At 41.5% G+C, this 20075-nt stretch overlaps 1 protein-coding gene across 1 annotated transcript in view; it reads left to right on the top strand.

Moving 5' to 3' along the window:
• Positions 1-5734: 5734 nt before the first annotated feature.
• The window catches only part of VAV1 (vav guanine nucleotide exchange factor 1), a 150047-nt gene continuing 135706 nt past the window's right edge, over positions 5735-20075 (top strand). The window contains exon 1 of the mRNA XM_073615306.1: positions 5735-6211. Within this exon, the coding sequence (XP_073471407.1) occupies positions 6008-6211 (204 nt within the window). The 5' untranslated portion in view covers positions 5735-6007. The remainder of the gene's footprint in view (positions 6212-20075) is intronic.

Below are 20075 nucleotides of genomic sequence, written 5' to 3'. Positions count from 1 at the left end.
GTATACCTTGTGTCGGTGTTTTCTCTGTCTTTTAAGAAGGCTAATGAAAAATACATTGAAAATATATGTACATTGAAATCTATCTATAAGGTTTTATGTTTAAAATATAACATGATTACATCAAATTTGATTGTAAATAACTTCTAGACACATTGGCCAAGTGACAATAAGTAATACTTTTCTACTTTGGTAATGTAAAGATGCACCAGGATGAGCAGCTTTGACTTTTTGCACATAAGCGCCAGGGTTATTTCTGTTCTGGTTTCTTTTGTGTTTAAATTCTTTTTATTCATTTTAGCACAAGGTTACAAAGCACAAAGCGTCACCATAAAAAAAGCCAAAACAATATTCATTCAATAGACTAGCATCTCAAGCACAACATGCTGGGTTCCTTTGTGTGTGCTTTTTGTTTTTCTTTTATATATATATAATTTATTTTAATTTTTTTAAATTGCTAGTACAGCCTGTTTTGTGGTTTGTGGTCCAATAAGGCCCTGTACACACGACCGGTTTTGCAGACGGAATAAACTCTGAAGGTTTTTCTGAGGGAATTCCGCTCAAGCTGTCTTGCATACACGGTCACACCAAATTCCGACTGTCAAGAACGTGGTGACGTACAACACGTACGACGTCTTGTACTTGCTTCAGAGCATGCATCATTTTTGGTATGTCGGAACAGCATACAGACGAGCAGTTTTCCCAATAGGAATTTGTTCTGTCGGAAAAATATAGAACATGTTCTCTATCTAAGTCCGTCTGAATTTTCTACGTAAAAAGTCCGATGGGCCATACACAGGGTCTGAATATACAATGAAAAGCTCCCATCTGACTTTTTCTATCGGAAATTCCGACCGTGTGTACGGGGCATAAGGATCTCTAATCAGGCACATCTTCATACAAGTGCATATTTACAGAGCTACCATTAGAAATCATAGGGCTCCTTACAACAGGATGCCTCGTGCTCCTTGACCACTATGTTTTATTTGTCCATGCCAAATATCATGTAGCTTTTTTGGTTCTAACATTTTTAAGCAGCTCAGAAATTACAAACCCTGTGAATTCAGACTTTTAGCTAATTGTATTTACAAACACATTGAGCTCTCACTGAAAGAGACTCCAATTAAACCTCTGAGTGCCCACCAGTTGCTAGATCCTGGACAATAAGGCCTCTTGCACACTGCAGCTTGAAAAAGCTCAGTACAGCTTTTTTTCTTTTTTACTCATCTAAAATGTAGCTCATTGTTTACAATGTGCCTGTACACACAGGCACGTAAACAAGCGCTGCGTATTCTTTAGTAAAAGAAAAATCTGCGTTCCCGGTAAGTATTTTGTGCCGGTACACACAAATACATTCATATGAACATAAATATTGAATTTTCCCTAGGAATATATTGTGTGCACAAATATGTGCATAAATATGCGTGAATGCGCGCAAAACAAATGCCTGAAGTTACATGCTGTGTAAAATCTACATAAAAATAGGATGCAATAGTTTGCAAATCTCATAAACCCATATTTTATTCACAATAGAAAAGAAAACACATCAAATGTTTAAACAGAAAAAATGTACCATTTAAAGAAAAACATTATAAATGTGAAGGTAGTTTTGAAATGTTTTCAAAAAAAAGTTGGGACAGGGCCATGTTTACCACAGTGTAGCATCCCGTCTTCTTTTAACAACATCTGGAAACTGAGGAGACCAGTTGCTGGAGTTTTGGGAGAGGAATGTTGTCCCATTCTAACTGCCCAACAGTCCTGGGTCTTTGTCGCATTTTTTGTTTCAAGATGTGCAGGCAGGCCAGTTAAGTACCTAGACTCTTCTACTAAAAAGTCATGCTGTTGTCATAGATGCAGTATGCAGTAGTATTGTCCCGTTAAAATATGCAGGGCATTCCCTGAAGAAGACATTGGATGGGAGCATATGCTGCTCTAAACCTGGATATATCTTTCAGCATTGATGGTACCTTTCCAGATGTGTAAGCAGCACATTCCATATGCACCCCTATACCATCAGAGATCCAGGCTTTTGAACTGAGTTCTGATAACAAGCCGGAAGGTCCATCTCCTCTTTAGTCCGGAGGATGCTGTATCCATGGTTGCCAAAAAGAATGTCATATTTTGATTTGTCTGACCTCCGAACAGTTTTTCACTTTGTAACAGACTATTTTAAATGAGCTTTGGCCTGAAGAAGATGGGAGTGATTTTGGATCATGTTCACTCAGATATCTTGTTTGCATAATAGAGCGTTAGCTTGCATTTTTTGGATGGCATGGCAAACTGTGTTCACAGACAGTGATTTTTGGAGGTATTCCTGAGCCCATGCAACAACGTCCATCACAGAATCATGCCTGTTTTTAATTCGGTGCCATCTGAGGGCCCGAAGTTCAGAGGCATCCAATATTGCATTTAGGCCTTGTCCCTTGCTCACAGAGATTTCTTCTGATTCTTGGAGTTTTTTGATGATATTATGTACTGTAGATGATATATTTAAAGTCTTTGCAATTTTACATTGAGGGACATTATTCTGAAATTGTTTGACAACCTTTAGACGCAGCTTTTTTTCGATCATATAGTTCTTATTGAAAGATTTTAGGTTTTACAAAAAAAACTTTGGACACAGCTTTTAACAGATTGGTGAACCTCTGCCCATCTTTACTTCTGAGACACACTGAACTCTATAAGATGCTCTTTTTATACCCAATCATGTTACTGACCTGTTGCCAATTAACCTAATCAGTTATAATGGCTCTTACAGCTCTTCCTTGTTAGTACCACTTGCTTTGCCAAGTTTTTTGGTGCCCTGTTCTAACTTTTTTGAGATGTGTTTCAAAATGACCTTATTTTTCTCCTTTTAAAATGGTACATTTTTCTCAGTCTGAACATTTATATGTTTTCTATTTTCTATTGTGAATAAAATACAGGTTTACACAACGTCCCAACTTTTTTGTAATGGGGTTGTATATAATATTTTGTCAGCCTAAGACATTCTACTCTTGATTGTTGCCTGAAAACATTCTTCTGTCTGTCTTAGCAGCGTCTTTGTCCTTTTTACCTGGTCTGCCACTGACAGCAACGGGTTCATACAAAAATGTAATGCTTTTACTGCCTTGTAATTTAATCGATTATTCTTTAATTCATGTTTAAATATTTAACTTTCCTGTTTGTTTCATAGATTAGCTCAGCAATATATAAGCAGTGCTAAACACTAAGGGTACTTTCACACTGGGGCGTCGGCGTTAAATTGACGTTGTAGCGGTGCTTTTCAGCCGCTAGCGGGGCGCTTTTAACCCCTGCTAGCAGCCGTAAAAGAGTCGGCGCTTTGACGCTGCTGCCCATTGATTTTAATGGGCAGGGGTGCTTTAGGAGCGGTGTATACACCGCTCCTAAAGCGCCTCAAAGATGCTGCTTGCAGGACTTTTTTTTTTTTTTTTTTTTTGCGTCTTGCCAGTGCACCGCCCCAGTGTGAAAGCACCCAGGCTTTCACACTGGAGTGACAGGAGAAGTGCTTTGCAGGCGCTATTTTTAACGCTATAGCACCTGTAAAGCACCTCAGTGTGAAAGTAGCCTAAAACAACATGCACAGTAAGTTTTCAGTATTTTATTACATCCCAGAAAAACTAGTTAGCTAAATAATAAGCCGCAACCCAATACACAGACCTATGCTGTAATCTTATATGCTCCTGTAAATCAGTAGCCAAAACACAGTAGTCTAAATCCGCCTAATATGTTGAAACCATTAAAGTAAAACGTCAGCCAAATATCTTTAGAATTTAGTTTTTCGTTTTGGAGGTTGGAAGACAGGTTTTATTTCAGTTTGTGACCCTATTAGGAAGGTTTTCTCTCTCCTGTCTCTGTGACACCTATACTAGAAATATGAGGGAGCAGTAGTCACCCAGACAGGAAGGCACAGACACCAATAAATACACATTGCCAAAATGTGTTTTTGTCTGTGTTGGAGCGATTTCCTATCACTTCTTGTCCTAACAGGAAAAGAGTGGTAATTTAGTGTATAAGTACACAGATGGCAATAAAAACCAGAGCCTCTAACTCTTCTGTCCAAAATTGGATAAAACATTTTGCCCTGGAGTCAAGCTTTAGACATTGGCTGTTAATCCTGCCAGTAACTCTGTTCTTTTTCTGCTTCCTATAACAGGCCAAACTGTCCAGCAAAAATGACAGAGGGATTGGGAAAAACCATATTACACTTACAGAGCTGCTTACAACAGTCAGTTTTTATTCATGTGGCTTAAACCTCTTTTCCTAAAGCAAAGAAAAACTTTGTCTAAAGTTTATTTCCACTTTTGGAGCATTATTCACATGTCCCCAGTCACATAGCAGCTCACCTTTTTTTAGATGCCCTGTTCTGGACTTTTCAGCTAGGAAAAATACTAGGTAGTTCTCTTCATTTGAGGGGGCTGGGAGCTATATTTGCCACAATTTTAACCCTGTCTGTACTGTGCAAGCAGATCTAAATTACCGATTGTAATTAGATTTGAACACTATCTGTCCTAACAAAGCATTAAAGGTGTAAAGGCTTGGCTTACTGCATTGCATGTTGAGGACAGGCTCACTCTTACATTGTTCAGAAACCTTTGGAGTCAGCCATGACACCTCCTGAGAAACATCTAAAAGGTAAGAATTATTGACTTTTTTTTACCTATGCTGTATGAATGGGAACACACAAGAAACCTATCGTAGGGTTTTTTCAAATTTGACTAAGTGGAAATCCGCTTTAACTCCACCTCCCAGACGCCCTTTAAGGTGATGCCGGGGGACAGGTTAGATTTCACGATCACGTGATCATTGTTATTGGCTGTCACGGTGGTCACATGTTTGGAAGCCCATCCAGTTGGCTCTCGATCTGTGACTGCTCAGCCACTGTGCGAGGTGTGTGCTGTCAGCACAGAAACCTCATCCACCATGGATGCATTCCGTATGTGCAACATGTATACCCACCCATCCTGCCTCTGCACATATGCAATATGTGGACCGCAAGATGTTAAAAAGTTTTTCTTCCAATTAGTTACAAATCAGCACTGTCCCCCCTTTGACAGAAAGCAAAGAAAAAACATCTACATACAAGCTCAACAGGTGACAATGATGTTACAGAGGGCTTCAGAATTGCTTTGTTAGGGTCAGCTCATACCAATCTGCACACATTATGCTTCGTATTACACACACAGTGGCATGCGTTATGTAGGAGAAATCCAATGCATCCCACAATCTGGATCTGTTGTTTGCTTCATTTAATTTTTCATTGATTGTTATAGGACTTTATTCTTTTGTGTGTTCTCTCACCATATTGTCACAAGAGGGCACTGAAATGACATGCATCGCACAGAGGTGTCTCTTCATGTATGACACCCTATGTCAATAACCTTTTGTTATACAAAAGTGCTAGAACACAAAAAGGGCTGCCATGCTTCATTATTTATACCATTATTAAAGTTTTTTGATAGAGAGGTGCTGAATATATGTGCATTAAGAACTGTTGGTATATTTCCTAGTGAGTCCCAGGGGTTACAGCTACTCCACATTTGTGCCTTACTAGGTATATGTGTGGCAAACAATGTAGATAATGCACGCTGGAATAGAGCCAAATGTGTTCCCATTTACAAGAATGTGTTCTAAGTGACTGTGACAGTCACTTAGAAAAAAGTTTTTTTTTTTTTTTTGCAGTCTACACATGCACAGTATGACAGTTGCAGAAGAGGAAGTCACAGAAGGTTCTTCCTCTTTAGATACCGGAACAGTCTTTTCAGTCTTATGAGCCTGGCTGTGTGTCTGCGATCTCTGACTTCTTTTCATCATATCTGCTATCAATCTGCAAAGTTCCCTCTACAGAAGACAATTTGTGCTGCCTTTTCCGTGTAACCTCTGTTGCTCTCTGTTTTTTGGCTCCATTGCTTTTTGAGCAGGTGCATCTTTACATTACCCGCCTTTGTCTCCTGATATCTCTCTATCCTCCTTTGTGCCCTGCCTCCCCTATTTGGGCGCATTGGCAGATATGGAGTTGTGGAGGCACTGTGCCCGATGGCTGATTGAGTGCCGAGTGCTCCCTCCTAATCATCGTGTGACACTAGACACTGCCCAGGTGTGTGACCTGGCTCAAGCCTTACGAGATGGGGTCCTAATCTGCCAGTTACTCAACAACCTGATGCCTCACAGTGTCAATCTCGGTGAAATCAATGTGCGGCCTCAAATGTCACAGGTATGTCAAACCTTTTGTTTAAATGCATACTGTGTGTGTATAACCTGTCCAACATTTTGGTATATCACTGATGTGGCAATACAATTTACAAGCACAGAATCCTCTTTTGCGTAATATCATTGAAAGTATAGTATCCACTTTTACGTAATACTGTACATCCTACTATTATTCATCACTGTGTTTATACTTTGGGGAAGAACATTGCTAAACTTTTACTTGGCCTCAAACCGCCATAAATAATTCTGTGTGTGGCTCAGACACATCGTACCATTCGCTGAATGAAAATAATGTGGTGTAGAGGACAATCTGTATTAGCAGGTCTCCTAGCTTTGGAAATCGAGACTAAATTTCTGATACTGAATATTTAGAAATGTAAAACTGTTCTGTCTTTGTAGACATGTTTTTGCTTTGCGGTACATGCAGTAAAAAGCAAATTTTACTGAGCCTTGCCGCAATGCATGATGTGTGGTGTTCTGCAGTCCCATTTATTGTCGGTGGCACCCAAGTGCACCTTGTCAGCACATCTCAATGGCCTTGAATTGCAGTACAATACAATGCATATCTCTCCCTTGTGGTACATTGCATTGGGAAAAAGGTATATTAAAGGTAGGGTTTATGTGTGCTAGCAGCCCATTTGAAATGAATAGGTTGCCTTAATGCGTGGAGGTCAGCAACCAGTAGCTCGTGGACATGTGACTGGTAGATCACGGTCTGGGCTTGCCGACCTGCCATCCAAGAGCATCAGAGTGCAATGTAGAGGGACTACTTGTAAAGTTGGCGCTGTAGTAGGGTGCACAAGCCGCATGAGCCAATGCCTCCTCTGTAGCGCTGGTTCCTGTCCCATGCAGAGTGATACCAACTGCACTCCACCTCTTATCCCAGCTAGCGGTCTCCAGAGTGGTGCCAGCAGCAGGAAAGAAGAAATATATAAGTCAGTGTGAGGCAATACACCGGGCATAATAATAGTATAGGGCTGCTTTCACACTGATGGGCTGCGGTTTACCCACACAGCGGGTGCAGTGTATCTGCAGCTTTCCTGTGGGTTTGCTGCACTTAGCCATAGACTTCAATTAGATCCTGCAGGTTTGGTGCACTTTCTGAATGCAGGATCTAATAGAAGTCTATGGCAAAGCACAGCTGACCCAGAACGGTCGCAGATGCATTGTGCTGCACCGGCGGTGCAGGTAAACCGCAGCACATCCATGTAAAAACAGCCTTCTAGGGGGCTCAGAACCATAAGGGTTACTTTACATTTGTAGTTTAGGGGTGGTAAAACCCCATAGTTAAGATGTGTTTTTACCACTCCTGCATCTGATTTAAACCCATGATTAACATGCATTGCATGTGATTGCAAAGCGGAAGTACGGCAAAAATCAGGTGTGAGGTTTAAATCAGGTTTAGCTTGAATATGAACAAAGCACATCCTTCTATAGTGTGTACTTGTCTCAATCTAGAGCAGTAAGGCTGGGTTCACATATGAGCACAAATCTGCACACAGCAGGGGTCTGGTGCGGCTCCATTCACCGTTTAAGGTCTGATTTCAGCCAGAATTTTTGGCTGAATTCAGACCTGAAACAGACCAAAAGAGACACGGGGCTCCTGTGCAAGTCGCACTGGAGCCGCTGCGGAGGTTGAGACCGGCTCTTTATGTAACAAGTTCACGCATCTCCTGCTGTGCGAATTGAATGCGGGGAAACCCCGCATCCAATGCGCACTGGTGTGAATCCAGCCTTTGTGTCATTTCTGTCTGCTGCTTCACTCTTCTGCTATCATCATGAATAACTTCTGACAAATTTTCCTGACACCGAGAGAAAAGAGGTGACGGGAGGGAGCTAGGGTTGCCACCTTTTCTTCAAGTCAAATCCGAACGCTTTAGCGGTGCACAGCAATTTTTTTCTTGTTTAAACTATACATATATTTTGCTATTAATTAACATTTCTAAGCATATGAAGTTAATAACAAGAGTCCCCCTTTACATCAGAGTCCATAGAGGTCCCCTTTTACATTTGAACTCGCAGAGTTCCCATTCACTGTAAGGGAGGACTCTGCCGACTCTGATGTAAGAAAGAACTCTGGGGCCTCTAAGGGATACTCTGGGAACCCTAATTTAAAGTGGTGTTCCAGCCGTTTTTTTTTTTTTTTTGTTTTTTTTTAAGTCAGCAGCTACAAACACTGTAGCTGCTGACTTTTAATAAGGACACTTACCCTTGTCCAGCGAGCCCGCAATGTCGCCCCCCCCCCCCCCCCCCGAATGGCCTAGTTGTTTCCTGGGACACACACAGTTCCCAGAAGGCAACGGGCCGCTCGCCGAAGAGGAGGAAGCGCTGCTGAATAAGACGAGCTTTTTCAGTTCTGTACTTTGGATGTAGAGAAGACTGCAGAAGTGTATAGTGCAGACAGGGGACATCAGAAGACAAAGTAAAAGGCTGCGCTGTGCAATAACCTTGCACAGAGCAGGTAAGAATAACTTAGTTTTAGTATAATAAAATTAGACGTTACACCTGCTTTAAATGTGCAGAATATGGGGAATTACACTCTGTAGAAATTTAGGCCGATGCAAATTGCAGCAGCAGGAATCTTCTGATTCCCGCTTCTGTGAGCCGCTAGCTGCAGCCACTGCTCCGTCCACTAACGTAATAGCAGCTCGCTGGCAGCTGCAGCTATTTGTGGCTGTCCACACATCCAGCAATTACCTGTAGTGATCACTGCTGGACACACAACAGGTAATAGCTAGCTGGGCTGACAGCTGCAAATAGCTGAGGTCACCGGCGACCTGCTATTATAGTGAACAGGGCTGGCAGCTTGCAGCAGCAATCAGAAGATTGCTGGCACTGCAATTTGAACCGGCCTAAATCACCAGTGTGAATATAGACTTATTTGTTAAATGCTACTTCATCCATTGAAAGTAGGAATTGGTAAGAGGCTCTTCCGTGTTTTAATGCTATCTGAGGTCTTGCTAGGAAGATTTCCTATCCTGGTCACAATGTTGTCACCTGGAAGGGAAAATATTTAACAGGGTCAAAGATGGCAGTAAAAAGCTGTCAGGGGCACTAGAGTTTACTGCTGTCTGTGTCCCTCTTGGAGGGTTCCCATCAATTCCTGTTCTACTGGCATGGTGTCACCAGGGATTCCCAGGAGCTCCACAGATGCCTAAAATTCAACCAATTTACTGCTGGCAGCAGTGCAAGCAAGTAGAAAGAGCACATCCACAGACACAGCAACCCTCAGGTCGTCTGTTAATAAAACCCCATCTATTTATACAGAGGGATCTACTAACGGGGAATTGTTAAAGTGGTATTAAACCCAAAACCAAAAATATAATATATTGCAGCTTATTAATCATTGAGGCTGGATTCACACCTATGCATTTTTAGTGCTTTTTGCAGATTTACACTACAGTCCATTTAACATGGTTTCTTATGGAACACCTTCTGTAGTGCATATTTGCAAAATGCAAAAAGCACTAAAAATGCATAGGTGTGAATCCAGCCTTAGAGGTGGTGGCTGCATCAGTTTTCTTTTCTTTAGCTCCCCCCCCCCCCCCCCCCCTCTGTTTTCACCTGGTGATCCGGCCAGTAAAACACCTCCTTTATTAGTCTGACACAACTCTCGAGGAAGGAGCAGAGGAGACACAGCAGCATTGTCAGTCTGGGGGGAGGGGAGTGTTAAATATATTAGATTAAGAACCACTAACAAATGAAAGCCAAACTCCAGCTCACACTTCTCAAGCAATTATAGCAAACATTTTTTTTCCTTTTTGGGGTAAAGGTTTTGCATGAATAAATAAAAGCTGATTATTATTATTATTATACAGGATTTATATAGCGCCGACAGTTACACAGCACTTTACAACATGAGGGCAGACATTACAAGTACAATACAATTCAATACAGGAGGAATCAGAGAGCCCTGCTCTTTAGAGCTTACAATCTAGGAGGGAGGGTCAAGTTATACAAAAGGGCAATAGCTGTGGGGGATGAGCTAATGGAGAAAATAGTGCAATTGTTAGATGGAGGCAGGATAGGCTTCTCTTAAGAGGAAAGTTTTCAGGGATCGCCTAAAAGTGGATAAATTTGGAGACAGTCTGACAGATTGGGGTAGGGAATTCCAGAGGATGGGCGAGGCTCGGGAGAAGTCCTGGAGGCGGATATGGGAGGAGGTGATGAGGGAGCTAGAGAGCCAGGGGGTCTTGGGAGGAACGAAGAGGGCGATTAGGTTGGTATTTTGAGACTAGGTTAGTGATGTAGCTGGGAGCAGAGTTGTGGATGGCTTTGTAACTTATTGTTAGTATTTTGAATTTATTTCGTTGGGCAAGTGGCAGCCAATGGATTGGCAGAGAGCAGACACTAAACACCCCTGTCAGTGTTCAGTGGTTTGTCTCATCATGTAAACTGATACATTCTGCTGGAAAGTTTGTGCTGAGAAAAAGAGCAGATTTGCTGGCTGGACCACCAGATGAAAATAGAAGAAAGAAAGCCTAAAAAAGAAAACCAATACAGCCATCACATCTAAGAATTGGTAAGCTGCTATATAACTGTATGCTTTTGGGTTTAATCACTTGCCGACCGTGCCCTATATCGGAAAGACGGCTAGAGTGCGGTTGTCCAGTTCTGGGAGGGCGTCTATCGACGTCCAACCACCAAAAGAAAGCTCTGTTTTATGGGAAAAAAGGACATACATTTTTTTTGGGTACAGCGTCGCATGACCGCACAATTGTCAGTTGAATTAACACAGAGCTGTATCGCAAAAAATTGCCTGGTCATGAAGGGCTGGGGGGGTAAATCTTCCAGAGGTCATGTGGTTAAAGTGCGACGTTCAGGCCACTTTCAATATTTTATTTTCTAGAAAAGTTGGAACTCTAGATCTAATGCAGTGGTTGTAAACTTATGAGTTAAAGGGGGGCTCAAATGTGGCCCAGACATCACCAAAGGGCCACTAATAATATACACTATATTATCAAAAGTATTGGGACGTCTGCCTTTACACGCACATGAACTTTAATGGCATCCCAGTCTTAGTCCGTAGGGTTCAATATTGTACAGCTTCAACTCTTCAGGGAAGGCTGTCCACAAGGTTTAGGAGGGTGTCTATGGGAATGTATCACCATTCTTCCACAAGCACATTTGTGAGGTCAGGCACTGATGTTGGATGAGAAGTCCTGGCTTGCAGTCTGCACTCTAATTCATATCAAAGGTGTTCTATCAGGTAGAGGTCAGGACTCTGTGCAGGCCATTCAAGTTCCTCCACCCCAAACTTGCTCATCCATGTCTTTATGGACCTTGCTTTGTGCACTGGTGTGCAGTCATGTTGGAACAGGAAGGGACCATCCCCAAACTGTTCCCACAAAGTTGGGAGCATTAAATTGTCCAAAATGCCTTGGTATGCTGACGCCTTGAGAGTTCCCCTCACTGGAACTAAGAGGCCAAGCCAAACCCCTGAGTCCTGACCTCAACCTGACAGAACACCTTTGGGATGAATTAGAGCGGAGACTTCGAGTCAGGCCTTCTCATCCAACATCAGTGCCTGACCTCACAAATGTTCTTCTGGAAAAATGGTCAAACATTCCCATAGACACCCTCCTAAACCTTGTGGACAGCTTTCCCAGAAGACTTGAAGCTGTTATAGCTGCAAAGGATGGGCCAACTCAATATTGAACCCTACGGACTAAGACTGGGATGTCATTAAAGTCCATGTGTGTTAAAGGCAGGTGTAACATTACTTGGTAATATAGTTTATGTAATGCTTGAGAGGACTGTCAGGAACTGCAGACCTAATAGAGGAAATGATGGTCAGAGAGTTTGGACAGTATACATTTATGACTGGGGATATGCTGCAGAAGACAATATGAAACTGGGAACATGTTATATGTGGCTAGTAGAGATCGCTGCTATTACCCTAATCGGTGTTCCGATCACAAACTGCTGAGGTCGGAGGACCGCACATCATATATTCAGGCTGGGTTCACACACATACAAATTTGATGTGTTTTTTTCCCCGCATAACGTGGATGTGAACGGTTTTCAATGCAGCCAGTTCACACATGTGCAGTGTGATTTCAAAAAGGGTCCTGTGCATTTTTAGGTCTGGTTCAGGTGAGATCTCGGGTAAAAATTTGCACCTGAACCGGTGAACAGAAATGCACTGGACTACCACACTGAAACCATGGCCGCATATGTGTGAACCCAGCCTAAAGGGGGCACAGGTTGGGCACCAGGGATCTGATGGCTTTGGTGCTCAGTCACTAACCTGGAATAAGTATCTACCAAGGGAAGTCGGAGCTCCAGTTCTGCATGCTTGAGAAAGTACGGAAACATAGGAAAAACATGGCAACCAAACATCTAGCATTTTAAGAACAATATCAATAATGTTTAATTTCATATAGATGTCATTAGGTGTAAACATGCACCACATCTTTCATATAATGAACATCTATTTGAACAAGGAAAAAGGGAAGTTGGTATTTTTATGGTGCTTAGACTCCCAGAAAAAGACAACACCAGCACTGTTATTTTTTTTTTACATTTTATTCAGTGCAAAATATGTATAAAAAATTAAAATGTAAAGTATACAGTGGCTAATCCTCTGGTAGGATCTCAAGTCTTACAGACTAGTACCCTATTACATACAGTAAATATATTGTTTACATCTCAAGTCTTACAGACTAGTACCCTATTACATACAGTAAATATATTGTTTACAAACATAAAACATATCAAAGGTGATTATTCACAAATTAGAGTAATATAATATCTGTAAGAGATAAAGAGAAGAATCCCACTGGTCCAATATGATTATGTAATAGGGTACTTACTTTAGACTTGAGATACTACCACATGATTAGCCACTCTACAACTCTATTTTTTTGTTTGTATTTTGTACTGAATACTATGTAAACATTTTCAACAGTATTGGCGTTACAAATGACATTCCTCAGTCTAAGCACTGTAAAAATCTGAACTTCTTTTTCCTTGTTCAGACAATGTCAAAAATGGTAGGCTGTTTTTTTTTTCGTATGAAAGATTTCCTTAACCATCTCACTACACAATAGTGTAAAAAAAAAACAAAAAAAACCCCCACAAAATTCAGAATCAGCCCTCAGTGCGCTGTTAATGGCTGGGAACTGAGGTGTCATCAAAAAGTTGGGTTCACAGACAGTGTACAGAGCCGATCTGATCGCCTCTGTACCATATGATTGTTGTGATGACCGATTACAAGTGTAAGGGCATTGTACTGTTTACCTTGAAGGGCCCACACCTTCCACTCACAACAGAGGAAGGGTTGGAAGGAGGAACTACTGAATGAATACTGTCATTCATTAGTTTCAGATAAGTGGCCACAGAATCAGGGAAGCAGGGCAGGGGAGTTGATTGTGGAATTGTTTAACACTTTAATTACCTCCTTTATCCTGCACATTTGAACATTAGCCTCCTCCTCTCCATCCTCTTACTGTATGCGAATAAATAAGTGCATCACTAAGGAAGCAAAAAGCAAATTTGCATAAATAAATGATATAAATGTGACTTAAACATAAATATATCAAATAAACAGAGATTCATACATGGTGATATGTGAATCAACCAAAGAAAAAGTGACATTTCTGAAAAAATTCAGGTATGGTGAAAAATGTGCTAGTATGGTGACTATACCATAAATCAGGTGAGAGATAGAAATTAGGGTGTTAATATTGAACAGAAACACATCAAATAAACAAGGATTAACACATAATGAATGTGAGTCCAAACTCAAAAAAAAATTAGAATAATTTCTAAAAAATATGCTAGTATAATAATGTGTTAGTATAATAACTGCACAATATACAAAGTTCAAAAAATGAAAATGGTGAATTGTAAAGTCCAAAGAAATCCAATTAGATGTGCATTAGACATATGGGGGATTCCAATCACCGGTATGAACTGTGAAGGAAAAAACAGAAGTACCACCACCATAAACAGGGGGAGGCTTACCAGATCTTATTGACTTGGCCGGGCTTACACCACCCAAGTCTGCAGAGCTTATTAGGTTGAACACATCTGTTAGAAACAACTGGTCCTAGATCTGTATCAATCAATCGACCTTGGACTGTCACTGAATAGTGACTTGAAGGCTTCAATCATCGTGAGGAGGGTGGAAGGTAAATGCCAGGAGGGATGTATCATGCAATGAAAAGATGGGCTAACATAGCGTGATACCGTATAAAAAAAGGCAATTTATTAAAAATAGAATAAAACACTCACATTTGGAAGAGTAGAAAAAAAGCATGTATATAACAAAGAGCGATGCAAACAGAAGGTCCACCTCACATTCATTATGTGTTAATCCTTGTTTATTTGATGTGTTTCTATTCAATATTAACACCCTCATTTCTATCTCTCACCTTATTTGTGGTATAGTCACCATACTAGCACATTTTTCACCATACCTGTATTTTTTCAGAAATTTCACTTTTTCTTTGGTTGATTCACATATCACCATGTATGAATCTCTGTTTATTTGATATATTTATGTTTAAGTCACATTTATATCATTTATTTATGCAAATTTGCTTTTTTGCAACCTTAGCGGTGCACTTATTTATTCACAGTTTTTGCTTTTTGTCTACAAGCTGTGCTGGCTGCTAGGTTGCAGGTTCACAGCGCAGTATTCCTTTAACTTTATCTCTTACTGTATGCGAGCTGTACTTAAAGCCCTTCACTTTGTGTGTATAATGCTGCTGTATCTAGTGCACCATTTCCAAGCTCCATATTTAAACCCCTAAATGCCTGCATGTTTTATTAATTTTCAAAAATTGTGCAAAATAAAAATGAGATCGCCTTGGGGTGTCTACTTTCCAAAAAATGGTCATTTCAGGTGTTTGTACTGTCCTGGCATTTTTATTTGCTGTTTCATAACAGAGTATGGGAAACAGGGTTTTTGTTTTTTTGTTTTTTTAACTCTTGGTCTTTTAATCTTTATATAGTAAAAAAAAAAAAAAGAAAGACCAGTGGTTATTAAATTCTATCAAGGGAAAATTCTTTCTCAAAAAATGTTTATATTTATTTGGGTACACTAATGCAGGACCAAGTAATTCATTCAAACTATCACAGCAGTGAAAACAAAAAAAATAGCCAGGTAATAGGAGGATATATACATGCTGGTACTTATCCAACTACTCCATTTTTTTTTTTAATTTTTTTTTTTTAACGAGTACCTAGTTTTGGCAGGTACCTTGCTACCGTTTCTGCTAAGGGGATTGGATCGGTGGTTCACCACAATGTCATAGGTCCCAGAAGGCTGCGGAACTAGGGAGTTGGCTGTGAAGCCACTGGAAGTCACAGCTGGCTTCCCACAGTCAACATGGCAGCACTGAGGACCCGAACACCAGCAAACAACTGGCCGGGGTGAAGACAGTGCTGGATCCCTGGGCTCTTAAGTGACTTTTGATTAAAAGCCAGAAGCTATAGTATTTGTAGCTGCTAACCTTTTTTTTTTTAAATCTGATTGAAGCTCCCCTTTAAGTCTGGCTTCATACATTTGTGTGGTAATGTGTGTTTTACTCAGTGTTGCCAACCTAACAGATTGAAATTTACTGGCACAGCCAAGTTTTTACTGGCATTTCCAAAAGTTACAAAATTACAGTTTTAAGTACAAATTTCACTATTTAGGCTACAAACATGTACAATATGTAATTAGCAATTTGATTTAAGGTAGATAATAAGGCAAAAAACATATTTCTTATTTTATTTTCGATATAGTAAGTAAGTAGCTCAGGGACAGGACTCAGGAGGGCAAGAAATTAGAATGGACGGTACACACATGAAATTGACTCTCACAGTGATACTGACAGCAGTGTGCAGCAGTACAGATTATCAACATGACACGTCCCCTCCTGAGTCACAGTGACAGTCTCTCTCCAAGCCAGGTGGTCCCTCCAGTCCAAACAGCACCAATGGTCCTGCTACTGGCCTGTTTTGCTCCCATTGCGCAGACCCACACACAAGGCTCTGGCCGCTCTGCTTGGCTCCCTTGCACCATGACATCACAGGACATGCTCAGGCACCACCTCCACCAGAGCCACCCAAACACACTGTAACAGGCACTCGTATGGTCTTGGCTGGCTCCGGGCCGAGCATCACTGCCATAATTTTTACTGGCAACCTTTTCTTTTTACTGGCCGGAGAACATTGCCTGTTTTTTACTGGCTGCCAGTAAAAATACTGATGGTTGGCAATACTGGTTTTACTGGAATTTGTGCTAACTTGCTTTGCAGCATTCCATAATGACACAGAAAAGCATTGGTGCATTGTTGTAAAAAGAAATAAGTTACATGTTCATTTTTTGTGTTGGCAGCCTGTTCACATTAACAACACTGTATATTAATATGCACGCCGCACCATACCGCAACACACCTGATCACTGTCTTGGGGACCTTGAAGAAAGACAGTTTGTAAGCCATTCAATGATAGCCCAAGAATACTTGATGTTAAAAAAAAAAAACATTTTGGTCAGGTCCTACTAAAACAAATATTTAAGCGCTGGTGAGTTAAATCATCTGCTGACCTAGATGTAAAGCTCCAGCCGAAGCCTTTATATAGTTTTGGAAAGAACTTTTGCGGGGAAGATTTCCACTGTGAGGATAGAAGGGCTGTCGGGTCAGGAGTTAAAATGTCAGCAAAACAGTTCAGGTCTATATATTCAGGCAGTTCAATAATAGCACTTATCACAGGCAGGACTGTTGATCGAGCAGAATAGCTAGTATTTTTGGTGCACCACTGCAATTGTCAGGGTAATGAGGACTTGTGTAAGAATTGAGCAGGTCGGAGCAGACCAAAAGCTAACAAAGAGTCTGTTATCAAAGGATGACCGGACAGAAGTGTAGTCTTATACATGAGTAGATCAAAGACCAAAACAGTACAGAATCACAGTGGAGAAAAGAAGGCCTGATCAAGCCGGGTCATTCACGGTAATACATAGTACAAAAACAAGCTTGACTGAAGCAAGTGCACACCAGGTAGCATTCACTAGCACGAGCACTGGTGGTATGTGAAACTGATGCTTTACACATGGGCAGCAAGTTGCTGGCCAGTCACTGTTGATTTTGGGTAAAGGCGGTCTCAGGTGAGTTGCTCATCCTTAAAGGGCCAGCGCAATTCCTGGTACTGAGATTACTCTCCCTTTCTTTGAGGGGTAGCTCCTGCACCCTCCCAGACCTACTTGGATGATAAAGATGGAACTTCTTCTAGAGTTGAACGGTGTGCAAATCACAAGCTGGGGTTGATTCAGTAGCAGAATAGCCAACAGCTGATACTGTGACAGACTGAACGGAGGTGGCAAGTGCAGAGACAGGCAGAACTGGAACAAATGGCATGATTGGCATAGATGGCACTGACCAAAGCTGGAATGGAACTGCTGATACAGAGGGAGGCTGGGCAGACAGTGACAATGCATTCCTTCGAGGAAGTGTAGCGTCAGGTAAGAGATCAATGAAACAGTCATAAATGTGTTTAGGTGGTAACGTGTCGTCCAACCCTTTGGAAGATCTATCCAGGGAGTCCTTATGACAAGTTGAAATCTGTTCCACTTGGCAGGCAGCAGTCTGGATAGAACATGGCATGCAGGTTTGTACACACTGACTGAACCATACCGAGATATTCCCTGTGCTCCAATCAGTCACTGGATTGTGAATCTGAAGCCAAGAAAGGCCTGGAATCAAAAGGTGTGGACAGAAAAATGATGACAAGACACAAGACCTTCTCCCAGTGCGAAGGACCTACTTGTAGCTAGGTCAGTGGCCCATAACACTTAGCCTTGTAAGAGAGGCTAATTATTCACAGAAATCAGGTGGGCAGGACAGTCCAGAGCATGAGTTTTCAGAGGCAAGCGGGTGACCGGAGCTGGATCAGTAGAATTTCCAGCGGAATCCACAAAGGCCAGTAGCTCATTAGACTCAGACCCATAGTGTGTAACAACAAGGATCCTTAAGTGATTGTTCTCTTGTGGAGATAAAAACAGGCCTAAGGTGACCTCTTCACAATCACCTAGTGTCCTGGAGTTCCCCAGATGTGTGAGACAAGAACAAAGCATATGACACTTGAGGCTACAATACAAACTTAAGCTGGCCATACACCTATAGATTATCTGCAGATTTTCTATGGTTAGATAGAAAATGTGCAACAGATCTCTCCATGTTCGCTAAACTGTGTGGATGGAGGAATCTCCCACTTTTTCCATCTAACCATAGAAAATCTGCAGATAATCTATAGGTGTATGGCCAGCCTAAGTCCCAACGGCGAGTGTGTTCCTGAACTGATAAACAGGTGGAACCTAGCAGCATAGGTTCCTCCTCAGACATGGCACTGAAGGGGGAGGAATTTGGTGTCAAGGAGGGCACAGGTTTTGCCTCAGCTGTGCCAAGTTTCAGTCTCCTCTCCTGGTGACGATGGTCAATTCTGATGGCCAATATAATGGCCTCCCCCAGTGAAGCTGGGTAGGGGTAATTAACCAAAACGTTTTTAATTGCCTCAGGCCGATTCAGAATTGGCTGCGAGTCACTGTGTTATTCCATCCAGATTGTGGGGCCCATCTGCAAATCTCTGAACAAAATATCTCAGTGGAGTTGGCCCCTTGCCTTAAGTTACGCAGGGCTGTTTCAACAGCAGCATGATCTGGGTCATCATAAAGCAAGCCCACTGCTTCAAAAAAGGCAACTACTGTTAACAGGGCAGGATGGTTTGGTTCAAGACTAAAGGTCCAGGTCTGGGGGGGTCACACCACAGTAATGAAATTATGATTATTATTACTGTTTATAATTTGCAACTGTTCTTAAAGTTGCAGAACCTCTTACGATCACTAGAAAAATAATTCGGCAAAGGAAACCGGTTCAGATGGCAAAGTATTGGCAGTGGTAGTAGGGAAGGAGATTACACCTTGGTGAGCTCTGTGGCCAGTTCCTGAATTTGATGGGATGAACAGCAAACTTCTGAGCTTGTTCAGAATCCATTAGGTCGCCTTCCTCTTTAATAGCATGCCTCATGATAATGTCAGGTCAGGCGTTTTAGTGTCCACAAAACAGTTCAGAAGTGCTATATTTTTAGACAGTTTAATATTGGATAGAACATACCACAGGCTGGACCAGTGTTTCTCAATTCCAGTCCTCAAGGCACCCCAACAGGTCATGTTTTCAGTTTTACCATTATTTTGCACAGGTGATTTGGTCAGGTTCACTGCCTTAGTAATTAGGCTTAATGTACACAGGACGTTTTACAACCTCTCCTGAACGATTTAACTTGACAGATAGTAACCGACGTTTTAAAACGTCAGCTTTGCCACATTTACATGCCGTGTTTGCGTTTAGAAGCGTTTTTTTTTTCAAATAGTCAAAAATTAAAAACGCCTGTAAACTAAACATGGCTAAACACGCGTTACCGTGTTTACAAGCTGTTACAAGCGTTTGGCATTTCAAATGCCTCTGAACATCTGTCCTGAACCCATTTTTTGCTTTCTAAAACATGCTTCTAAACTCATCTGCCTAGAAATGACTATAAACGACCCTGTGTACATGTACTGATAAGATAACAGAGGAGAGTTCAGGGGCAGCTGAAAAAAATGCCCAACTGCTCCTAAACTTCCGTTTACTAGAAGCAGTGTACATGAAGCCTTACCACAGCCGTTTCATCTGAGGAAAATCCTGAAAACATGACCTGTTGGGGCACCTTGAGGACTGAAGTTGAGAAACACTGGGCTGAAGCATTGGCAGAGCTGGCTGGTACTTGTGGTGCACCGCCACAGATGTCAGCAGGGCAACAAGGACTGGTACAAGGATGGAGCAAGACCAAAAAAAATAACAGTCTTTTATCACAGGATCTGGCTGAAGTGCAGTCTAAACAAG

This window comes from Aquarana catesbeiana, linkage group LG02 (genome assembly GCF_042186555.1).
Source record: "Aquarana catesbeiana isolate 2022-GZ linkage group LG02, ASM4218655v1, whole genome shotgun sequence".
Taxonomy (NCBI): Eukaryota; Metazoa; Chordata; class Amphibia; order Anura; family Ranidae; genus Aquarana; species Aquarana catesbeiana.
This window is presented reverse-complemented; position numbering and strand designations above follow the sequence as displayed.